We start from the raw sequence: 18,660 nt of genomic DNA, 5'->3' as shown, positions 1-18,660 counted from the left end.
GTTATCTTACCTTGAACCACCAGATTGACTATGATAGTATCAAAGCCCAGAGTGTTGGTGGCAGTGCATGTGTAGTACCCAGAATCCTCTGCTTTGACAGATCGTAGGACCAGGGTTCCATTGGATAAAACCTGCCTCTGGCTGTCAGATGTCACCGGTGTAGCAGAATCCTCACTGAATAAGAAGGGACCGGTTACAGCTTCTATTATGATTCCACAATCTTTTTATTCTAGAGAAATATACCTGTCTTTGGTCCATTTTATTGTGGGAGCTGGTTCTCCCACTGAGCTGCAGGGTAGACGTACTTCCTTCATCCACGGAGTGGTCACCGTCCCACCAAAGGACAGGATTTTAGCAGGGACTGCACAGAAGGTTTTTAAACGAGTTAAAACACAAGTATACAAAGCGTTTCTATTTAATCTATTTAATGAACTTCAGAATAAATTCACAACGGCTGAGGCAAAGAAGACAACTAATGAGGTGGCTTTTGTTGGCTCTTGGGCATTTTGAGTAGATTTATATGGATAAATGATCTAAAAAAAATGTAAAAACGGCTTCAGCTTCAACATCCTGACGGGATGTTTCTTCACTGCTCAGAAGGGTAAAATCCACAGCCTATAGTTTTCAACAGCCCCTCCCTTCTCATCCTCCAGTCTATCTTTTCTCCATAGATCCTCCCCTCTATTGATTCTTTCCTTCCACCTCTCTCCCAAAGGGTCATTTTACTGGATAGGCCCTGTTCATCACCACATAATTAACAACAGCAATTCTTGCAACAAAGCTGCGGCTCAATCGATACTACAGCTGTCAATCAATAACAGAAGGAGTGGACGGGGCCGGAAGGCGAGACGGCCACGTAAGTGATCTCTGTTGAAATTTTCTAGAGCTTTAGAGCAATTTGCCTCATAACCTTTCCTGAGATCCCTTCAGTCTTCTCCTGACCCACCTTTCCCAGCAGGCTCCACTGTGACCTTTGAGCTGAAGTTGCCTTTGCCTGCCGTTGTCACGGCTGCTGCCCAGATGTGGTACTGTTTACCCCGGGAAAGGTGCGTGATACGATAGAAGAGCATCTCCGGGTTGGCTTCATACTCACTGGGCGCCTGGGACAAAGGGCACAAATGTCACATTATAGCAAACTGATAACTGAGCGACGCCATGTGGATCATAACGGGCAGTGATTGAGGATTGGTGGAGGAAGGGAACACGTTGACGTCTGTCAGACTTAAATAGACCGATTAAATAATCCTGCTCCTGTCTTGACTGTAACAGTGGTAAAGCTGACGGCGGTGATCGATGGTGATTTACTTGAGCATCTTTATGAAATTTGGTTTCTGTTGAGCCACATGTTGCCTTTTGCACATTCGTTTGGGTGTGAATCAACAGTAGGAAAACTGTTTTTATTGTTTAATACAAAAAAATAAGATACACTCTTATTTTACTATCAGATCATGCTGGAAATATAATCTATTTTTTTTTTAAACAACTTGTTTCTTTATCAACTTAAATGAAAAGGACAGACAGCACATTGTGCCATCCATCTTAAAAAGTCAAGTCATTTAGAATGGTTAAAGATTTCTTCTTAAGGGGGATTTTGTGAAATTGGGTTAAACTATTTTTGTAAGGATGACTGAAACATCCAGCTGCAGACAGTAACACACACTCGCCAACATGCAGACGAAAACAAACTGGCTCCTCAGTTCTAATCTGTTCATCTCTCCATGTTCATCCTCAGCCCTTTCACCATTTGCTTCCCCCTCTTTTCCTCAATCCCTCTCTGTCTAGTTCAGTGAAGACGAGAGGATGGAGGGAGGGAGGGAGGGAGGGAGGGAGGTGTGTTTGTGCGCGTGTTGGGGGTGCGTTTGAAAATTCCTCCGGCATAGCGGTGGTGTTGTGGTGATCCAGGGAGTGATACAGGGAGATAATGAAAAGATGGACAAAAGCACTCTCATCTCGATGTGACTGATACCCTCCCCTGCTCCTCCCAGCCTGCACCCCCCCCCCCCCCCCACACACACACACACACACACGCACACACACACTTCCTCCTCCTTTTTCGTCTCTCTCTTTTTCTCTCATTTCCCCTTGGTCTTTCCCCACCTCTAATGGTGTTTCTCTTTCTCTCTATCAACCTCCAGTCCCCCTCCCCTGCTCCATCCCTCCCTCCCTCCCTCTCCCCTCCCTCGCCCATGCTCATTTAAATGGCACTCATGCACGGAGAGGGAAGAGAATTTGTGAATAATAAGAAAGTGAGCTTCTATCCTGATATCGCATTTCACTCGGAGCACACAGCCTAACCACAGCCGAAATGCCACAAATACACGTATAATTACAAAATGTGAAAGTGTGGAGGGTGTGTGTCTGTGTGTGTGTCTGCGTGTGTTCCTTATGCGGCAGTGTGCATGTGTGAGCTTGTTCTCTGCTTCATTTGCATATCTACGTCTCATCACGTTGCCAAGACAACCTCATCTGTTCATCTGGGAGGGCAGGAAATAAAGCGATGGTGCAAATGCAGTGAAAGAGATGCACGCGCACACACACACACACACACACACACACACGCACACACACACACGCGCACACACACGTGTGGATTTAATTAATAATAGTGGTTACCAAAGATTTATTTCCACTGGCACATTTTTATTACACTGGCATACTTGCTTCTCAATCTACTGGAATATTTCCAGTTTATGAGTCACCGATATATGAGAGGGAACCCACCGGCTGCCCGGACCCTGGACTGGAGCAGTAGATGGTGTACTTGCGGATGATACCGTTGGGCTTATGGGGAGGCAGCCAGGAGACAACCACGCTGCTGGGAGAGGAGGGAACTGCCTTGATACCAGCTGGGGGTCCAGGGACTAAAAGGAAAAGCACAGAAACATCAGCATCAGCAGAGAAGGCATGCTCAGTGTGTGTGTGTGTGTGTGTGTGTGTGTGTGTGTGAGCATGTTGGGTGTTGGATGGCTGTTAAAGTGAGCAGACTGGTTTGGAGATTGATAGATTTATCCCGCACTAAGCCGCTCTGTGAGGACTTGGAAGAAGTCCCTTTGCGTGGATGCGGGTGACATATGTTGAGGCAGAGACTGATCAGCACTTCTGACTCTGTGACACCCAACATTCTCTTAACTCGCAGGCCCACAAACAGATTAGACGCCAGCGTCTGATCCTCCGCTCGCCACTTCAGCCTCAGACCGGACGTAATACCCTCATTACAGGTGCGAGAGGCCTTCAGAATAGCGGCGCGGTCAATAACGCGTTGGCGTGACAAATCTGTGATGGTGCAATCGCGACAATAATTACAAGCTGATCTCAGGGAACACCGACTCCTAAAAGCTGCACCAGCAGCACAGCTGGAAGGAAGCGACAATTTTTGCTTCAGATTTCTGTCTGGGGATTTGACCGCAAATTTGAGCTGATGAAAACAATCGTTTGCTGAACTCACATAAGGAATTTAAGGAAAAAGAAATAAATTTTGTGAAAAAAGAAACTCTCGCTATGGTCTCTTGTTCTCACAATATTTTAAAGCTCCTATAAAATCTGTAATTTTTGGCTGCAGGTCACAAAAAACCCCTCTTGAAGCGTCTTAAGTAATCCTTTTGTCACATTGGCCTTACAGTACGGGTTCACCGTGTCAAAGCTATTCAAATCAACCATAAATATAACTTGCATTTCACAAAAGGGCCACATCAGGGGTCCATAGAGAGCCGCTAAGGCAATTTAAGACCCTGATCCAAAAGAGCCCCACCAAGTCTTTGTTGCTGTTTATGTGAGGCCCCTTTTTCAGTTGTTTGTGCAGCCTGTGCTTGTTCACCGCACGAACGAGGATGAAATCAAGTCAAAAAGGTCCGACAGAGTGAAGCTGGTTTCAAAGGAGGAGGAGGAGGAGATGAAAGAATGGCGGGAATGATAGGTGCAGCCCCGACGGGAGCGGAGATGGTGGTGGTGGTAGGGAGGGGCGTCATTAGCATAACTAGACCACCATATCAAACTGGGAGGGGGTGGGTCCCATCTGGTGCCCAATATCTGCCCAGGACAGGCAGACAGACAAGCTGACAGGCAGACAGGCAGACAGACAGGGAGACAGGGTTCCTCATAGCCAACTCATTTATCCTTAATTTGCCATTTGTGTTGAGTCTATTGAGGCCCTGTGATCACTTTTCTATTTTCCTATCTTCACCCCACGACCGTGCCTTCCCTCCCCTCCGTGAAGAGACATGGATCTGCCTGTAATCCCGCCTCCAATGGTGTAAGCACAAAATTAATTCTCTCTAATCCAAGCGGAGTTAATCCCCATGCCTGTAGCAAGAGGAGTGGTGGAGAGGACGCAGGCTGGGGCTGATGGCTGACTCTTGGATGCTATAGCCCCCACAGAGCACCCCTCCTCTTCCCCCCCGTGACTCCTTTCACCCCTCCCTTTGCCATGGGTTGTGGATTTAAAGCCTCTTAATTCTTATTAGCACTGCTAATGGAGCTTCTCAGAATAAATAAGCATTTGTCATGGGTTTGAGATAAAGGCCGGCCTGCTTTTTGATGTAACCTCTCTCCCATTTCCCACACACCGTTCAGTCCTTTCCCAACTCTGGTGATACGTATAAATTAATTAATAAATGACGGCATGCATTAAGTCCTCCCAAATAAAATTTGAGGGAATAAATCCTATTGAAAAAGTGAAAGTTACAAATTCTGTTAACAAATGGGACTTGCTGTGATACTGAGGACATTTAACAACAATCTAAAGCCACATTTAAGTCAAGAAAAACTGTTTTTAAAGCAAGAAAAAAATAAAAATTTATACTGCATATATATAAATATATACTCACGGTCCTCTCGGGTTTGTATATACAGGACGTTGCTGCGGACGCCGTCTCCCGCTTGAGTGTAGGCCAACACCTGAACACTGTAGTTGGTGAACTTCTCCAGCCCCCGCAGCTCCACCTGTTCCCGTGTGGTGGTGATGTTCTGCATCTCCCCCCATTCTGAGCCAGACAGAGAGAACCAATAAGCGTCTCTACTTTAGCTGACTATAGTAGAACTGTAGTATAAACACCAGTGCGTTTTCGTGAAAGGAAATACAGAAAGGCACGATACATTGTGTTACATTGTGTAGGCTGCTGAGCCTATATGTAGATTCTGACCCACCCACCTCCATTGGAGAAAAGGGACCAGAACACGACCCGGTAGCCTTTCAGGACACCGTGCAGCGTGAGCCGCGGAGGCTCTGACCAGGTGATCACCGCCTCGTCTGATGTCACGGAAATGGCTCTCACGTTCTGGGGAGGCTCGCTGGGCACTGGCAAGAGGAGGGCGGAGGTTAGTGACGGAGGAGCGATGCTGCTTTTACTGCTAAATTACATCGGTTATATCACAGTCGAGACAGTTTTATTTAGTCCCTTTCCACAACTAAGGAGGGAACTAAAGAGGTAAAAAGCTATTTTAATGAATGCTACTTATTATTTTATAGGGAGGGGGAGTCAACTAGGTGCTGTGCGGGGGTAAAGCAAAGTTTATGGTATCCACTGTTGTTCAGAAGGTTTGTCTGAGCGTCCAGCGTGACAGAATCATAATAAATCACTCATTTAGCCTAAATATGTGTTAAAATGCAAAATGAGATGAGTGTTGGGAGAACAGAGAAGTGAAGAATAAAATTCACACTATGTGGCTTTTAATCAGCGATATAACGTTGATTAAGATGTCCTTATATTTGATGGGTCTGTATAATTATGTTACAAAAGGAGGGTAGACTGTGTCCTGGAAATTTAGGTATATAAAATGCTGTAAAATCAGAGTAATAAGGTGCCAATAAATGGCAGAGGGAAATAAGGGAAGTGGAGTGGGCAGACATTTGGGTAGTAATGGGCTTCCTTGTTCTTCTCTTGCTCTCCACCAGCCTAATGAGGGTGCTAATTAAAGTGGAATGAGGAATGGGGGGATGTGCTTCTAATTCATGCCTTCCATTTTTAAGGTCATATGCGTCTATATATGTTAGTAGCGCTGGTGGTGAACCATCCTTTTGCTCCGATAAAGCTCAACCGCGTGTTTAATACACCTGTTTTTTGTTTTACGTCTCCTCGCGTGCTCTCACCGTCTTCCAGCGTCGTCGCATTGATCTCAGTACTGGACGGGCCTGTCCCGGCTCTGTTGAAAGCTTGGACCACGACCCCATACTGGGCAAACTTCTTGAGGTTGTCCAGGGTGTAGACTTCACTGTCCCCTGTAGCTTTCATCTCCACGATGCTGTACTGGCCGTTGCTGCCTGGACCATTTTCCCTGTAACCGATCTGGTAGCCTCGGATAACCCCGTTCTGTAGTTCCTTCTTAGGGGCCTGGGGAGAATGAGATAATAGACGGCATTATTACAATCAGAAATACTCTTCAGCCGCACAGAAACAAAAAAGAATGTTTATTTTCCTTTAAATGTAATCACAGTAATCACTATTAAAGGATATTATAACTAGCTTGTTCCACATTTTTGAATAGAACTAATATTTAGTTCCTGGGGCAAGCAATACATTTAAATGCACTGTTGTTAAGCAAAGGCATGAGTTTATAGGTTACATTCAGCGGGTAATAAAATATGTAATCTTCCATCTGACAACCAGGGAAACATAATGTCAAACATATCTAATCATCAGTTTACATATAAGTTATAAAGAGCACAAAATGTGCTTGATTATCCTCAACAAACACGCTTAAATCTAACATTTGATGCTAATAAAATAACACCAGTTCAGTAGGTTTACAGTTAGATTATAATGAGAACAGTGTCCTAATTATTTAAACTGTATCATCCAAAAAAATTATAAAAGAGCTTAAATTTACCCGCCACGTGACACGAATGCTCTGAGACGTCATTGGCTGAAGGATTACTTCCATCGGCGGCCCATCAGGAGCTGTGGGTCAAATAAAGCGTATATGAAACAAAATTCCCAGTTCGCAGCTTTAAAGAGAAGACACTGAGAGAACGCAGACGGGACCAATAGGTTCTGCAGGACAGAACTTACGTGCTTCCTCTGTACTAATTGTGAGCTCTTTGCTGGGAAGACTGCGGCCAATTTTATTGTAGGAGTACATGCGGATGCTGTAAACACAAGCCGGGTGCAGCTCTACGATGTTGGCCTGGTTGTTGGTGGGTGAGATGTTCCTGGTTGTGTACATGTGGTCCCAAGAATCTGGAAAGGAAAGATTTCAGCGTTTGTTGCGATCTTCTGCAAGCTTCTGATCAAATTTCATGTTGGAGACGCCCACCTGACTTGTTCTTGTACTCGATGTCGTAGCTGGTGATGATGCTGTTCCCATCAAACCTCTGAATCCAGCGCAGGTTCATGCTCCTGTCTTTGACCTCTCTCACTTCCAGTTCAGGGGGGTCTGGTGGTTCTGTGGTTAGCAGGCGAGAGCGTCAAGCTAACACCTGAGCTAATGTTGAATTTGGGACATGTGCACAACAGGTGGTAGCCAAACCTTGCACAGTGAGTTGGATGAGCCCACGACCCTCTCCGTAGGAGTTGATGGCGTGGCAGGAGAAGAAGACGGAGTCCCCTCGCTCAGCTGGGTTAAGCTGTGAGCCGAAACATGAGCAGGTAACATTTACAATACGTCAAGTCAAGAAAACTGTTAAAACGTTGGAATCATCATAGAAGTATTGGTGTTGAACCTTGAGGGTAGAGATGACTTCGTCCCCCTTCTTATTGATGGTGATGGAGTAGCGGGGATTCCTCTCGGCGTCGATGACGGTGTCTCCCCTCTCCCAGCGGATGATGATGGGCTGCTCGCCTCGTGCCGTGCAGTTCAGCTCCTTGGTCTGGCCTTTCCTCGCCATGGTGGTGTTGGGGTGGCTCGTGATCATGGCAGGAACTGAGGAAGCACAGACAAGTGTCAGCGTGACGAATCGTGTTATGTGTTGTAACGAGATGGGGGAGCGGGGATGCGGTATTGGAAACTGAGGATATATTACAGATGTATAGACATCTCTATTTCTGCGCTTCATTTTCCATTTTCATTTCACGCTCGGCGCCCTGCTAGGCCTCAGTCTCCACCTCCTCCCATCCTGCCTTTTACTTGTCCTCCTGATTCTTTTCCAGCTCCTCTCCTCAGACATAGATTATTGATTGGAGGGGGTTCCTGTGGTTTTGTTTTCATCACTAATTCATCAAGCCTTTCTCCCCGCCAAACACCGGAGAACACGCAGGCCAGCAGCCGGAACACATCAATCAATAGCAAAGATACCCTCACTTAAGAAAGTGCAGGTTGGAGCTTTAGTTGGGTTCAGTGCGAGTCACACTAGCCTGGGGCAAAAGTGCATCTTAGCCCATCTTATTCTCCTCCAAAAGCTAAAGCTCGCTACAGAGTGTGTGCAATACAGAAGATGCGTTCAAGAACGGAAGGGAGGATGACTGACACTTACTCTTGACAGTGAGGATCATGCTCTTACTGATGTCTGAGCCCACACCATTAGAGGCCTGACACAGATAATACCCTCGGTCGTCTTCCAGCACGTGGCGGATGAGCAGAGAGCCGTTGGACATGATCTGGATGCGGCCAGTAAGAGGGACGGGGTGGTACTGCTGAGGGTTTCCAACACCTGCAAAGCAAAACAGAAATGAAATACAGCACATTTTAGTTCGTCCAAGCACCGGTGGGGCTTCGGTCAAAAAGTTTACCAGAGGATGGTCTTGACTGGAACTAGAAGTCTGCGTGCAGACACTGTCTGGAAGAGCTGCTGATTTTACCTTTGGCGTGTTTCCACATGACTTTGGGGGGAGGGTAGCCCTCCACAGAACAGTTGAGAACTCCAGCTTTGCCATAGATACAGTCTTGATTGTTGGGCTGCACTACAAACCGCGGCGGCACTGAGAAACAGACAGATGTGATTAAGCTATGGAAAGGCTTTATTTAATTGGCTCTCTCTGGGTAGATACCAAATTTGAGCCGACCTAATTTGGTGCCACTCTTGGTGTAATCAATCCCTCACCTGTAACGATCAGCTGTCGCTCCCAGCTGACAGTGGCGGCGGTGTTGCTGGCGATGCAGGTGTAGTTTCCGTTGTGCTTTAACGTCACCTTGGTGATTTGCAGAGAACTCATGAACTCTTTGGTCTCTATTGCCACGCCAGAGGCGGAGCCTGGGACAATGGGCTGGCCATCTTTGTGCCAGGTGATGCGTATGGGCATGTCCCCAGATGACACCACGCAGGCGATGTAAATGAGCTTCCCCACTGAGGTAGAAGGGATATCGAAGGGTTGGATGAGGGGTGGCACTAGTGGAAAGAGGAAGAGAGAGGGAATCAGTGGAACAAAAGCGGCCATAGTCATGGAAGAGCAGCAGCGCGGCCATCTGGAGCAATGCTAAGAGACCTAGAAGGTTATTGGCCAGTGGGACCCTCCTATCCCCCAACCCCACCCTTTCAGACCCCATCCTCTGCAGCCCATAATAGCTGCTCTGGTTAGAGTCCAATTGGCAGCAGAAAGTCATTCAGTTGCCATAGCAATGGAGGTTGGGGTGGGGGTACTACAGCTGAGACATCTGGGGGATTTAATCTAGGCTTCATTATTATTCATCTAATTAAGTCAGAGACACACTCGCACGCAGGCACACGCACATACCCTCAAACACCTCTGCAGCTGCCCCACTACCATCATTAGGCCACTCAAAGGCAAAACCAAACACACACCCACCCACACACACACACACACACACACTCACACACACACACACACACACACACACAAACGCTCAACCATAGTGTCCTATGTCATGAATGCACGCCACTCAACTTTAAAGGGTCATCATACACGACATCTACACGCTGAACACACAACTAAACGAATAATTATAAAAACAAGTGAGACAAAATTTACGATTCACTACGTCTGGACTGCGGCCTCACTCGGTAATCGATGCGAGCGCTTTGATCCGTTCGGTCCCTACCTTTTACGGTGACGTGAACGGTCTGGTTGATCGACACCTGGGGTTGGATCAGAACACTGCACAAGTAGGTGCCCTCGTCCGCACCCTTCTGCACGTCCGTTAGCCTCAGGGTGCCGTTCTCAAAGACCACTTGACGATGATTATCGGGCAGCTGCATGCCGTCCTTCAGCCACTTGATGGAGTAATAAGGGTAGCCAATCACACGGCAGGTTATGTAGGTGTTCCTGCCTGCCACTGCGGTCATGTCCCTCATGGGTCTGATTCGAGGTGGACCTGGAGACACAGGGGAGAGAAGAGGGGATGGAGGGAGTGAGCAGAGAGAGAGAGGGGTGAGAGAGACAGAGAAAGAGTGGTAGATGGCGTGAGGGAGGTCATGGCAGAGGCCGCCAGCAGCCACAGAGATGGGAGGTGACGAGATAAAGGTAGAGGGAGTGATTGGGGCAAGTTGACAGGTGGACAGGGAGGTTAGTTATGCTCCCATTATTTAAATATGACTGAGGATATTGTTGATTTTACTCTAGCTAATCTATCTGATTGTCTGTATGCTACATACTGTAGATATGTTTGTGCTATAACATAAAATCAGTCTCTTCTTGTATGAATTATCCACAATTTCATGAAAAATCACCAGCCAGTGGCGAGATTCACACATATTCTCTACGAAAACATCAAGAAAACTACTAATAAAAGATGTAATCCTAGAGGAGCTGACTACTCTTGGGTGTCTGTATGCTGCAGTCAGGTGTAGAGTGCATTTATATTGAAAAGCAGACAGGCACCTCTTACGTTTATGCGCGCTTGGTACTCGGCGCTACCGGCCGAGTTGCGTGCGACGCAACGGTACACTCCCCCATCTCGGATGTGCGGGCTGCTGACGTTGACGTGGGACACCGTGAGGCCGTCTGACTGGGTGTACTGGCTGGTCTTGTAGGTGGAGTCCCGCACCACTGGCTCGTCATCCAGAGTCCAGGTGATGGAGGGAGGAGGGGCTCCTTTGGCTGCACACATTAGGGAGAAGGGTTCTCCTGGATTCACCACCCGCTCACTGAAGGAAGACACGATTCGAGGAGTACCGTCTGAGAGGAGACACACAGATGTGGAGAGAAAAGGTGTTATTTTAGTTTATTCCATCATATCTCATGTATCGATTTTAAAATAATGCAGAGTTTACCCTCTAGCAGAATTATGGAAAAGTCCTGAGTAGTGTGGCCCTTTCGCGATGCAAAGCACTGGTAAGCCCCAGAGTGGAACTTGTGCGCTGCGGTGATCTGTAGGGTGTCGTTGTTTTGTCCCTGGATGGAGATATGCTGGTCGGGTACGATGAGTTCTGTGTTCCTGAACCAGGCGATGGTGTATTCTGGGGAACCTTCGACGGAACAGGTGAAGAACAGCGTGCTGCTGATGCCAGTTTTCAGATTCTTAGGAGACAAGGTTACTCGCAGCGGATCTGTGAGGAGGGAAAACAAAAATTTGGGGATTTAAAAACAGTTCCAAAAACGGATTTTTTAAAATCTACAATAATAAAATGATTCCTCATCATAAAGATTTTAAAGGCAGAAAAATGTATGTTTTATTAAGAAATGCTGAATGAATGAATTAATAAATGCATCGTGATATGGAGTATGGTTGCACACAGGAGCACTCTACATTTGTGTGGGTGTGTGAAAGTGTGTGTGTGTGTGTGTGTGGGGGGGGGGTGGCACCGAGAGCACGATCAGCGGTGGTGACTCGATCAGCTCGACGCACTCATTAAAAAAGCAGCTGGAGATATCCCTTCACATCTCTGTCCACTTTGGGTGGGTTAGTGTGTGTGTGTGTGTGTGTGTGTGTGTGTGTGAGAAAATGTCAGTGAGCAATAAGGCAGCTGGTGGTGGATGCTGGGGGGCATCTCTGTGCCTCCCTCCCCTCCCCCCACCCCTCACCCTGTCAGAGTCACAGAGTGTGCTGCCATGATGTGCCCAGTGGCAAAGCCTCCCGTCCCTCCACTCTCCCGGCGCGTCGCGCCTTCTTTGTTTCTTTGTGTAAGTTACACAATGTGCATTTCTGTCCACCTCCTTTAATATCGCATCAAGTTGCTGATAACGTCAATACCGCGCTGCCCGGATGCCTGGGTGTCCCTTGGGTGACCCCTGGGTCTTAATCGCCATCTTCCTCACCCCTTTTTCTCACTCTCGCTCTCTGAGGGTGAATCGTGCTGGCAGCTGTTACAGACTCAGTCTCAGTGAATTATTGCCCTGTCTGTCTGTTTGAGACCTGATATGACGCCCCGTCACACGTCTCACACACGTGTTCGTTACCGTCTCACCGGAGGTGGCTCAAACCAGAAAAAAAGGGGAGTTGCGAATGTGCCTGTCTTCCAGCGTCCATGAAAAGACAGCGTGGGAGTCTTGCAGCTTGTTTGTGTCAGTGTGCCGTTAGGCAGACGTACCTATAACATGCAGCTGTCCAGACACCTCCTTTGAGCCAAAACTGTTGGTGACCTCGCACGCGTAGCTGCCGCTGTCCTCCTGCCTCAGGTCACTGATGGTCAGCCCTGTCAAACGCCGTGTCCAGCGGGCATCTGAGGGCAGCGGGCGGCCATCTTTCAGCCAGCGCACCGTGGGGTTGGGGTAGCCCCCAGCAATGCAGGGGAGCTCAATGCTCTGTCCCGCATGGACTTCCCCTGCTTGGAAACTGTCCAGGATGGTAGGTGAGGATTCGTTGGGGTCTGTAGGGGAGAAATATGGGTATTTTTTAAGAAATATCAGATTAAAGGTGTTTTTCATACCAAATGTGGTATAATTTAGTGCAGCAACACTCAAGCATGTGGGACTTTTCCCGAACTTAAGAGTCAGACTAAGTGCAGATAAAACCGATCTAAAACATTTTGCTGTTGGAACACAAGATCATTTTTACTAGAACTGGGAGACAAAACTGTCACCTGAGCTATATAAAAAAGAAATTAAAAAGCATAAAAGAGATTTATTAGCTTTATTATTAAGTAAGTAAAACTCAACGCACCCATTACAGAGAGCCTGGCTCCGTTGCTTTGGCGCGTCTCGCCGCTGTACTTGTGTCTTGTGATGCAGCGGTAGGTGGAGAGGGCATCCTCCTTCTGCACATCAGAGATGTAGAGCGCCCCGAAGGAGGTCAGTGAAAACCTGTTACCTGTGGAGGACAAAGAGGAGAGTCTGCATTCACATCTGTGCAGAAATGTGAGGATATTTCTGGAACAAATCCCTTTGATAACCACAAAAACCCAAAACTCCAGGTGGTTAAGCACTCTTCAAGCGCCTGGAGGACTCGAGGTAGTCACCAGCTTACACCAATCATCCAGAATAAAAACACCTCAACTGCTCCATCGCACAGGCTTCCTTCATGTGAACAGGCGCAGGTTCCTTTTTCACTGCACATTTTAGCGAGGACGATTAGCCTTGTTTTTATTATCTGCAGATAGGGCAGATTTCTACGCTATAAGGTGAAGCGAACGGCATGACTCAACTGGATTGGAGGGCACCTGTGCAGCATAAATGTTCCAACGCTGTGCGTGTCCAGGTCTAGTGGAGTTGAGCGTTCAGGGCCTCATGGAACATACAGCTAAAGCAGAGAGGAGGCACAGGCTGCAATTTCACCGCCGCCTTTGTTTGCCCCCAAGAATGAAGCCTTACAGGATAATGAGCACTTTAAGACTGCTATTCCCACAACACCGACAACTCGCCTGTCACAACACTCTGACATAGGCTGGGACAAAGAGAAAGAGAGAGGGGAGGTAAAGAAAGAGTCAGCTGGATCTGTCAAAGCCACACTTTCTGTTTCTGAGCGGTGGGCAGAATTCATCCCATCTGCAGTAACAACACTGATTACACAACAAACACCAGATTATTTCCCTCATGATCTGCCTCATTTAGCTGCGTGTACACGAAAAGGCTCTTTAACAGTATATCTGCCTTTCCTCTCTTCGTGTAAAACCTCTTATCACGTCTCTTGCCTTTTTTTGCCACCCTTTCTTGCTCAGTCTCTAAGCAGAGTGGCAGACGGACTAAAATATTAATTACAAAATCACTGTGCTCCTTCAGCTTTTATTCATGCTGACTTGAGAAGATAACAAGACGCAGAGCCAATGTGGGGCTCTCTCTCCCTCTCCCTCTCTCTCTCTCTCTCACACACACACAGACACACACATGCACGCCTATGATGCAGTAAAACAATCATGCAGTGTTGCACATTTTTTGTTAATGTTCCATCTCGAAGCTCAGGAGAATTTTGTTGTCTCCGGTATTTTTAGACAAACCCTTAACTTGTCCTCTGCTTGATCTCCTCTTGGGTGCAAAAATACTGTTTTACATTGAATTAAAATAGATATGGGGCCAAGTAAAAACACATAGTTGCCCATCTTACATGTTAACTGTTAAAGTTGAAAGCAAAAGATTCTTTGGGTTTAATCTGTTTACTGGATCCTCCAAATCCACCTTTTCTCCTTTGTGAGGAGCCCCTTCTCTGCCCACTCCGTGCCCTTGATAATACTCACTATCATACGTGCTTTAAAATCTTCATGTGTACAGTCTGGCATGTTCTTTAACAACAGGTGTACCTGTTGACAGGGTGATGGCAGCGCTAGGAGAAACACGTTAAAAATGCTGCATCAAAAGGACACCTGATTCATAAAACAGAATAATCTGTAAGCAGCATTTTATAGAACCCATCTAGATATTGGGATTAAAGAGGCAGTATCATTAAAAATTAACTCCTCTGTTAAAATCATTCAGATGCTACGTTGCTGCTCTGTTTCAGAGGAAAAGTGTGAAAAGCTCAGTGGCATGTGTTTTTGCCCTTCAGGTATCCGCTAAACTGCAGTGTTTTGATTTTATTGTGCTGCATCCAGCCGAATCATCACTGTCCTCCACTTCCACGTCACCTGCGCCTTCAGAATTCATTCGCGCGTCTTCTCAGAGGCATTTCTGTGGATTTTCTGAGGTAAAACACCGAGAACGGAAACTAAAAGCACCATTAGGTAAAAAATAGAAGCACTCCAGTGCATGAAAAACTGTGACCATTCAACAGCTTAAGCATTTTTCATCAGCTGTAAATGGTTCTTTCACGCAGAAAGGGGCTTTTTGAAAGAGTCTGGATTGCCTAGAGGATGTCAACATTGTTGGATTTTGTATGAGGCCAGTCAGAGTCTCAATAAGACCCATTTACTGGAGACCATCATGAAAAACTGCTCGTCTTCCTAGAACGCACAACTCTTCTGATCTTAGTTGTACCCAATCGCTTGAATATGTTCTGATAGGATAAATGCTTGTCCTTTGTAATTTACAAAAAATGCAATGCTGTGTGCTCAGCTATATTACATCTGCTACCATTGGCTAAACTTATATTATCTTTTATATTTTGAATCCAAAAGCAGTCCGACAGCCTGGGAGGCCGGAGCAGCATCGACTCTGTTCTGAAGAGCAGAACAGAAGAGAAACAGGAATGGAAGCGTGAAGGTTTGGGAGAATTGGCTAAAATAACAACACAAGCCTATAAATAGGATATGTTCTCATAGCCTGTGTTGATCCAAAGGTGTTTTTGTGCGTGCGCGTGTGCGTGAGCTCGTAGCCGACTCATTTTCTCACATGCAAATGAAGGCGTCGGCGCAAAGATAACGAGGCCCATATTTCCACCTCCTCGGTGGGGCCATTATTTATTGATGTTCTGCATCCTCCCCCCTCCCTCCCTCCCACTCTCACACTTTCTTCAGCCTTCCCTCCCTGTTGCTAGGGTCTTCTCACTGAGATCCTGTTACAATTTTAGCATACTTTAAAGCACAACGCGTGTGCAACAGTCACAGATGAAACAGAGGGGGTCTCACCCTTATCACTGCAAAAATAAACACAAATAAATGCATAAGAACAACAATGAATAGGAAAAAGCTAAATGTAGTGCACAGTTTCTGGTTCCACACAATGTTGGGTTTGAGTGCAAAATCAAAACCAACTTCTCACAACTTTGTTGGAGGTCATCTGAAGGTTGAGGGTCTCGCAGAAAGTCACCTGACGCCAGTTCACGGGCAGTCTTACGCACAGCTCATCCACCCTCAACCCAAAACAAATTTAGCTCTGGCAAACGAATCTGACCTACTTGCTTCAGAGTGATGTTTCCATTTTCACACTATCTGGATTAGACTATTTAAAGAGATAACCCACGTCTCCCTCAGTAGGACTCATCCTGTTGGATTCTCCCACATGAAATACAGATTTTTTTTCTTGTGGAAAAAAAAAGCCCAATGCACCCGTGGGAGTTCCTGATACGGGTCCGATAGCAAATCGATCCTGAAACGGCTAATGAGCTATCGAACTCATCCCTGTTTACTCTCCTGGCAGATCACTTACAGTCTGACCCCTGGGGTCTTTATCCAGCATTAGTGCTGGTGTCTGCTCGCCTTGAAGGATTCTGGTGGTTACGCCCAGGTTTATTTGTTAATATGAGCCAAAGCTTAAAAAGGTTGCACCAGGGTCAGAGGTTTCACACCCACACACACACACACACACACACACACACACACACACACACACACACACACACACACACGCATAGTACAAATCTTTGGATGGATGCCTTCAGCTCAACAAGTTTCATCTTTAGAGAAAAAGACCTTTAAACTGTACTAAAGAATAAGGATCCATGGAATGTGATGTTGACATTAGGTGGGAGATTGATTTCTGAATAAAACTGAAGATGATGTTGGGCTGTCTATCATTTACTTTAAGAGAAGTTGTTCAATATCTTTATATTATTAATATTAAGGGAGTATTAGATACTTTCTTTTCAAATAAAAGGGCATTTTGCAACAGGTAGCTCTGGATGGAGGTTGGCATCAAAATACACAAGGAGGAGGTCCTGAAGAACCAGGAAGAGGAGGAAAAAGCTTTGTTGGACAAAAAAAGGCAAGTGGCTGCATGTACTGTACATGACTAATCACCATCAAGTGTGGATGGACATTCTCATTCATTTATCATTTTACAAAATGATAAAAGATAATTTCCCAAATCAAAGATGCCATTTTTTCAATTGAAATTTTGCATCATTACTAATTGATAAAAGAAAACAACTGCATTGTAGATCTTGGCTTCATACGGTTGCCGTCAACAGAAAGTTGCAGGGAGGGATTTGAAAGTAGGTGCGAAGAGAAAAGGGAGGAGGAGGAGGAGTGGATCAAAGCCTTGCGACTGTCACAGAAAGAAGACAAAGACAAAAATAATGCTGAATATTCAGGTGATATTCTCCTGCTGGAGTATGCTTGGTACACACAAATGCAGACGTGTCAGGAGTGTACACAGAATAAAATAGGGCAGCGAAATGTCCCAGGAATTAAAAAGAAAAATCAAACCATGCAATTAAATCAGCAGAGAGTAAACTGTCCAGTGTTTTCAGCAGCAAAATGAGGCAAAATAGAGGCTGAAATCTGCTTTCTTCTGTTTTCCCTTCAAACCTTTATGCAAAAAAAGACGGCTATTGCATTTGTGTTCGCTCTGATTGCTCACTCCACCCTCCCATTGCCCCCCCCGTCTCTCCTCTGTACATTAAAATGCCCCAGTAGAAGCAGGTGTCAGCCAATTAAATATATACACTTTCCTGCCTTTTTTCTGCTGTGCAGTTACTTAACGTCCATGAATGGCGCCCTCTTAACTCCATTCAATTCACATTCAACGCAGGTTTTATTGGCGCGGCTGATGTGTAACAACTAATTGTGCAGTGTGAGCCCACCCTGCTGCGTCTCCTCTATAAAAGCTACTTTGTTAGCGCCGCTGAGCTGTTCAGACCGAGCATGAGTCACATCGGCAGTCAGGGCTAACGCTGCATGAGCAATGTCTGAAACTCGAGGTTCAATTGCTTCTTGTTTCTTCTCCGTCGCTTGTTGGTGTTCTGGAAAGGGATTGGGGGGGAAGGTCTAGTGTCAAGTCGCTGGAAGAAGCTGCGACTCTGTCATGTTTTCATTAAAAAGCCACGCTCCGCGGTCTAATCCGGACTGCTCTCCTCCTTCCTAACCAATTCTGACTGCTTACCTCATCTTTCAATCATGCCCCCGCTGCCCCCTCCCTTGCTGCTGAGTTGCGGCGTATGTGCAGCTTATCCCGAGTGTGTGGTGGTGGTGGGGGGGTGTTACTGTCCAAAGTTGAGGGGTGGTGAGGAGTGGGCCAGAGGTGGAGGCGGAGATGTAGACACACAGGAAGGTTGAGACAGAGTCCAGTTTGTGCTGCAATGGAACCATGTCCCTTCTGCTTCACTTAGCGGCTCTGTCCCAATTTGCTCTGTGTGACTTTGAACAGTAAACACTGGGGGGAGGGGATAATGTGGCAGGGTGAGGTGGTGGGGTTGGGGGGCAGCCTTACTGGACGGTTGGGGGGATCCGATCCTATGCAAAAGACATCATTTGATCTAATTCGGTGCAAGGCTGCAGAGATGCCACGTTCCCGTCCATGAACCCATTCTAACCAGATAGGCCGATGCAGCATAAAGCTAAATGGACCATCTCGGATAGAGGCAGCACTGGGGAGATTAAGCATCAGTAGAAGCCTCAGACAAAACGGGCAATGGAGGCGAGGAGGGTGGGAGGATGGACTGAAACCGGGAGAGATGTAGAAATAGGACTCCATTATTCATGACGTGTGTTTCATGTGCTTGGTGACATCTGGGACAGCAGTGATAATGAGAGTCTCACGAGAGAGAAACCTTATACACACGCACACACACACACTCACACATTCACCA

At 46.5% G+C, this 18,660-nt stretch overlaps 1 protein-coding gene across 1 annotated transcript in view; it reads right to left on the bottom strand.

The window, feature by feature from the left end:
* The window catches only part of LOC101068486 (Down syndrome cell adhesion molecule-like protein 1 homolog), a 39,291-nt gene that overhangs the window by 5,611 nt on the left and 15,020 nt on the right, over window positions 1–18,660 (bottom strand). Inside the window, exons 4-23 of the mRNA XM_011611655.2 lie at window positions 12,928–13,074; window positions 12,356–12,634; window positions 11,099–11,374; window positions 10,707–11,003; window positions 9,928–10,200; window positions 8,972–9,256; window positions 8,730–8,849; window positions 8,405–8,581; window positions 7,655–7,854; window positions 7,462–7,558; window positions 7,249–7,377; window positions 7,005–7,172; window positions 6,823–6,893; window positions 6,086–6,326; window positions 5,147–5,293; window positions 4,824–4,979; window positions 2,722–2,861; window positions 947–1,100; window positions 244–361; window positions 11–174 (exon numbers count right to left, since the gene is read on the bottom strand). Coding sequence (XP_011609957.2) covers window positions 11–174; window positions 244–361; window positions 947–1,100; window positions 2,722–2,861; window positions 4,824–4,979; window positions 5,147–5,293; window positions 6,086–6,326; window positions 6,823–6,893; window positions 7,005–7,172; window positions 7,249–7,377; window positions 7,462–7,558; window positions 7,655–7,854; window positions 8,405–8,581; window positions 8,730–8,849; window positions 8,972–9,256; window positions 9,928–10,200; window positions 10,707–11,003; window positions 11,099–11,374; window positions 12,356–12,634; window positions 12,928–13,074 — 3,639 coding nt within the window. The remainder of the gene's footprint in view (window positions 1–10; window positions 175–243; window positions 362–946; window positions 1,101–2,721; window positions 2,862–4,823; window positions 4,980–5,146; window positions 5,294–6,085; window positions 6,327–6,822; window positions 6,894–7,004; window positions 7,173–7,248; window positions 7,378–7,461; window positions 7,559–7,654; window positions 7,855–8,404; window positions 8,582–8,729; window positions 8,850–8,971; window positions 9,257–9,927; window positions 10,201–10,706; window positions 11,004–11,098; window positions 11,375–12,355; window positions 12,635–12,927; window positions 13,075–18,660) is intronic.

The sequence above is a fragment of the Takifugu rubripes genome, chromosome 15, assembly GCF_901000725.2.
Source record: "Takifugu rubripes chromosome 15, fTakRub1.2, whole genome shotgun sequence".
Classification (NCBI taxonomy): Eukaryota; Metazoa; Chordata; class Actinopteri; order Tetraodontiformes; family Tetraodontidae; genus Takifugu; species Takifugu rubripes.
Note: the sequence above shows the minus strand (reverse complement) of the source record. Positions and strands in the feature narration are given on the sequence as shown.